The following is a 5034-nucleotide window of genomic DNA, read 5'->3' as shown; positions in this document are numbered from 1 at the left end:
ATCAAAGATATTTTCACTCTTTTTATGAATATGGATATTTTATTCAAGATGTATATCACCACTTAAAAATGCTTTTCAAGAAGGGGGGGCACCTGGGTGGCTAGGTCGGTTAAACGTCCTGCTTCGGCTCAGGTCGTGATCTCACGGTTTGTGAGTTCGAGCCCCTCATCAGGCTCTGTGCTGTCAGTACAGAGCCTGCTTCAGACTCTGCATCCCCCTCCCCCTCTGCCTCTCCCTCTCCCACTGCCCCTCCCCAGCACACATACATTCTCTCTCTCAAAAATAAACATTAAAAAAAATGAAGCTATTTTTTGAAATCATCTCTACCCATACAGTATAATTCCTTGATCAGTTTTCTACCACCTTTCAGTAAACTGTTGTCCAATCTTTCATTTTTATTAGAATTATTTTCCTTGAAGCAAATTATTTTTCACGTGGGTTTGATAATGTTCAAGCCAACCCTGTTTGTGTCCATAACAGATGCTGTTGATGATATCTTTCATCTTAGACTTTCTTTGATGACCACTGTTTCTTTATTTTTTTATTGATTTTTTAATTTACATCCAAGTTAGCTAGCATATAATGTAACAATGATTTCAGGAGTAGATTCCTTAAGGCCCCTCACCCATTTAGCCCATCCCCCCTCCCCCAACCCCACCAGCAACCCTCTGTTTGTTCTCTATATTTAAGGGTCTCTTATGTTTTGTCCCCCTCCCTGTTTTTGTATTATTTTTGCTTCCCTTCCCTTATGTTCCTCTGTTTTGTATCTTAAAGTCCTCATGAGTGAGGTGATGACCACTGTTTCTATTCCAATGTCTCTGAGTCAAATTTTACAGATCTAAACTTGCCAAGAAGATTTTACTATTCTTTTGGGTCTTAGTAAATAATAAATGTGAGGGGCCCGTGGCACTAATGTCAGTTTTATGCTGACCATTCCTGCCAGAAATCGGATAAAAGATGAAGCAGACGCACATGTGCAGAATCCAGGTGCCCGGCAGGGGCCAAAACATTGGAAACAAAAGTGCCTTTGCAGGGAAAAGTCACAAGATTCGTCTTCCTGCGTCCGTCATTGTCTAGGCATCGAGCCAAAGCTAGAGCATAATGGTCTCATCCAGGCGTGGGCTCAGGTGAAAGGCTTCCTATCCTCTGACTCATCTGGAAACGTTGGATGAGCCCCTAATGACCCTGCCTGTGCTTTGGCCTCATCCTGGAACGGGGGAGGGGAAAGGGAGAGGTGGCATGTGTCACCCAAGGCCGGTGAGGATTCCCGAGCAGGTAAGACGCTGAGGTGATCTCTGAGGGGTTGGCAGAGAGAGACAAGAGAAAAGGGTTTCAGAAGCCCTTCAGGATGATAATGCTAAGCTTTGATTTTCCCTTGAAGGAAATGCAGAAGGATATGGACGAGAAGATGGATGTTTTAATAAATATACAAAAGGGCAGCAAGCTGTAAGTGTGACCTGCACCCATCCCTCCTCATCCCTAAAGAATCTCCTCCCTTCACTTTGCTAAGTGTCCTCGGGCTCAGAGGACCCTCAGACTCTTCAAGGACCTGCTTTGGTTTCTCTTCTCCCAATGGCTTGGATGTCAAGGCTCTCGATGGCCACGCACACTATGGTTGTCTCCCTGTCATGTTGGAAATTGTCCCCCAACTCTGCCCTTCCCTAACCCCCACCCCCAGACCCCTTAGAAGAAGGCCAAAGGAGCCCCAGGAACTGAGGCTGACGGCAAAGACCGACACAGACCCACAGCTCCGGCTCAAGAAAATGGATGGAGTCGACGGCACACCACTTACTCTTCACAGGAGGATGATGGCACTTCAAAAACCCAAAAAGTACCCACTGGATTCCCTTCAGCAATGCGGGGCCTGCTGTGTAAGTGAAGCCTTACCCCCTGCCCTGCGCTGGTGCGACAGCCCTGACTCCTGCCTTCCGCTGACTGGCCTGGGCCCTCTCGCTCCCTCACCTCCTGCTGTAAAGGGACGGGTTCCTCCCCTCCGCTGGCCCCAGGTGCCTCCCCAGCCCAGAGCCCTCCCTGGGGACTTGCCCTCTGAGCCTGGGGAGAGTCCCCAGCCGTGACCAAGTCAGCCTCAACACTGGAAGTGCCGGCTTGCCGAGCGCCACCATCTTGTTCTGCCCTTTCCGCTAGCAAGACCCGATGAGGTGCCCAGCAGGCTGGCCATCTTGGACCAGGGAAAAATGATCATTCTTGTGCCGTTTCTGTCCTCTACAGGAAAAATGTTTGTTGTGTGCCCAAAAGAACAACTACAATCAGGGGTAGGTAGACCCACACGGGAAGTCCTCGTCCCAGTCGGGGGCCCCATCATCCCAAAGGCCAAGTGCTCAGGTTGTTACTTGCCTCCAGTCTCACCCACGGTTGTGAGACGCTGCCCCCGACCTCATCTACTCAGGCGTAGAGGACACGGCACGAGGCAGGGGGACCCGGGTCCCCCAGCCCAGAGCCTGCAGCCCAGACGCTCCCTCAGGGAGGGGAGCCTCTCCAGCAGCTGAGCTGGCCCTGCCTCAGGTTCTGCCTTTCTCTTCATCTAGCAGAAAGCTTCCGTGCCTTGCCTGGGCACCCTTTTCATCCTTGGCATCTGGAGCTGCTTTCTGATGTATCTGTGCTTCAAGTCCTACGTCGGGGAAGATGTGTTTCCAACCTAGAGCCACCGCAGAGCCCACCGGCAGCCCCGGGCCTTCCTCTCTGCTCCTTGAGCTGCGCGGTGAAGGCGTGCGGCCCCCTGACCACCCCGCCCCAGGCCTCCTCCCACCCGGAGATTAAAACCTTCACTTTAAAGCCAAAGCAGTATCGTGGTTTTGAATATCGGCCCCAAACTTCAGTGTGCCAGAATGTCACTTTTTTGGTTCCAAATCCCTGTATTTCGGACTCCAAGCCCTCTTCCTGTTTCCTGTTGGATTGTGGGAAATTCTATCGTGGTCATTCTCAGGGCCTTTCCCCCACCAACACTGTGTGGTTGCAGGAGAGACCTCCACTGTCCTGTACCGGTACCCCTGGGTCTGCAACTCCTGCCTGTGTGCATGGTGGGGGGACCCAAGAGTCTTGGGGCCCCCCAGGCCCAGGGTCTAGCTTGCTCTGCTTCCTTCTGAGGTCTTGTCATAAGCAGCGCTCAGGGCCCCACTGCTCACGGGAACTTGGTTCCCTTTGCGGGCTCTGGCGATCCACCCTCCTACCCTCCTGAGGGTCTCCTGTCCACCCCCCCCCAAAAGGAGAACTATCTCTGAGGTTTTGCAGAGGCCTCAGGCCTTTACAAAGGTGGGGATGAGCCAGTGACCTTCAACTGCTCCCCTCTCCGTCCTGCCCCAAATCTCACTGGGCAGCTGTTACCTCTGCGGCCTCCCCTCTCTTTTGATGTGAGACCGTTGCAGAACCAGGCAAGATGGAGGGAGGTGGGGGGTGGGGATGGCCCTGAGAATGACCAAGATAGAATAGAAAGATACAGAGAAAAATAGTATCTCATTAAACTCTCCCGTCATGAGTGTGATTCTTTGGGTTTAGTTTAATGGAGGTGGAATTAATAGGATTCCATGTTTTATTTCACACCAGCTTGCTTTCTTCTTCTTTTTTTAAATGTTTATTTATTTTTGAAAGAGAGGGAGGGAGACAGAGCAAGAGCTGGGGGTGGGGGGTGCAGAAAGAAAGGGAGACACAGAATCTGAAGCAGGCTCCAGGCTCCAGGCTCCCAGCTGTCAGCACAGAGCCCGAAGTGGGACCCGAACCCACGAACAAGATCATGGCCTGAGCCAAAGTCTGAGGGATAACTAACTGAGCCACCAGGGGCCCCTCACACCAACATTCTTGTTTCATCTCCTTGCTAGGTGGGCTGCTTGCACTTGTAGTCAGTCTAGTGAATAACTGACCAAGTTCACGGCTACATAGTAGTGAGAGATGTATTGGGCTTCTGACTTATATTTAACAAACAAACAAAAACCAAAACAAAACTTAGGCCTTGCCCTCAAGAAGCTTATAGCTTTAAAAGGAGACATGGTAAACATGTATATTAAAAAATATGGACCATATGACAAGGACAAAATCGTAGCATGTGATGAAAGCAGAAGTGAGTTAGAAATGAGGGAAAGGAGAAGGGTGGGTGTGGACTGTGCTCATTTCCTATTGCTGCAGTAACAAATTACCACACAGCTAATGGCTTAAGACAACACAAGGTGGGGGCCACCTGGGTGGCTCAGTCGGTTAAGCGTCCGACTTTGGCTCAGGTCATGATCTTGTGGTTCACGGGTTTGAGCCCTGCATCAGGCTCTGTGCTGACAGCTCAGAGCCTGGAGCCTGGTTCATCGATTCTATCTCCCCCTCTCTACCCCTCCCCCACTCATGCTCTGTCTCTTTCTCTCTCAAAAATAAATTTAAAAAAAATTAAAAACAACAACAACAACACAAGATGGGTCCAAAATGGGTCTCACGGGGCTAATATCAAGATGTTGGTGGGCTTGCATTCCTTCTGGAGGCTCCAGGGGAGAATCTGCTGGTCTGTTTCGGCTCCTAGAGGCTTTCTGCGTCCCTTGGCACACGGCCCCTTCCATGTTCAAAGGCGGCAACGGCCAGCTGCGCCTCTCTCATTCTGTGTCATGCTGACCCTGATTCTTCTTCTGCTACCTCTTTCCACTTTTAAGGCCCCTTGTGATTATGCCGGGCCCACCTGGATAATCATGAGGATAATAATTACCTTAAAGTAATAAGTCACTTAAAGGTCAGCTAATGAACGACCTTACCTCCCCTTTGCTATGTAACAGCCTGTTCACGGGTTCTGGGGACCAGAACATGCACATCTTTGGGGGCTGCGATTCTGCCAACACAAGGGACTCCCCAGACCCTGTCCCTTGACCTCCAGACCTTCAATCGCTTGGGAACACTGCATTGTGTAGTTCTGTGCTGTTGTAATAGACCCACAAATCCTCTGATACTCTTTCAAGAGGAGCCTAATTCCTCTCCCCTCAAGCGAGGGCTAGACATAGTGACTCGCTGCTAGTGAGTAGAATATGGCAGGAGTGATGGTGCGTTACT

At 50.5% G+C, this 5034-nt stretch overlaps 1 protein-coding gene across 6 annotated transcripts in view; it reads left to right on the top strand.

Annotated features, from left to right (window-relative positions):
- TEX35 (testis expressed 35) overlaps window positions 1-2799 on the top strand; it is a 9551-nt gene extending 6752 nt beyond the window's left edge. For 2 of the 6 annotated variants that reach the window (XM_077763132.1, XM_077763128.1), the window contains exons 6-8: window positions 1382-1446; window positions 1679-1871; window positions 2547-2799. In XM_077763132.1, the coding sequence (XP_077619258.1) occupies window positions 1382-1446; window positions 1679-1871; window positions 2547-2660 (372 nt within the window). In that variant the 3' untranslated portion in view covers window positions 2661-2799. Of the gene's footprint in view, window positions 1-1381; window positions 1447-1678; window positions 1872-2229; window positions 2274-2546 lie in introns of all 6 variants that reach the window. The other 4 variants (XM_077763131.1, XM_077763130.1, XM_077763134.1 and 1 more) reach the window with 4 other exon arrangements.
- Window positions 2800-5034: the final 2235 nt, after the last annotated feature.

This window comes from Crocuta crocuta, unplaced genomic scaffold (assembly GCF_008692635.1).
Source record: "Crocuta crocuta isolate KB4526 unplaced genomic scaffold, BGI_CrCroc_1.0 scaffold3, whole genome shotgun sequence".
NCBI classification, from domain to species: Eukaryota; Metazoa; Chordata; class Mammalia; order Carnivora; family Hyaenidae; genus Crocuta; species Crocuta crocuta.
This window is presented reverse-complemented; position numbering and strand designations above follow the sequence as displayed.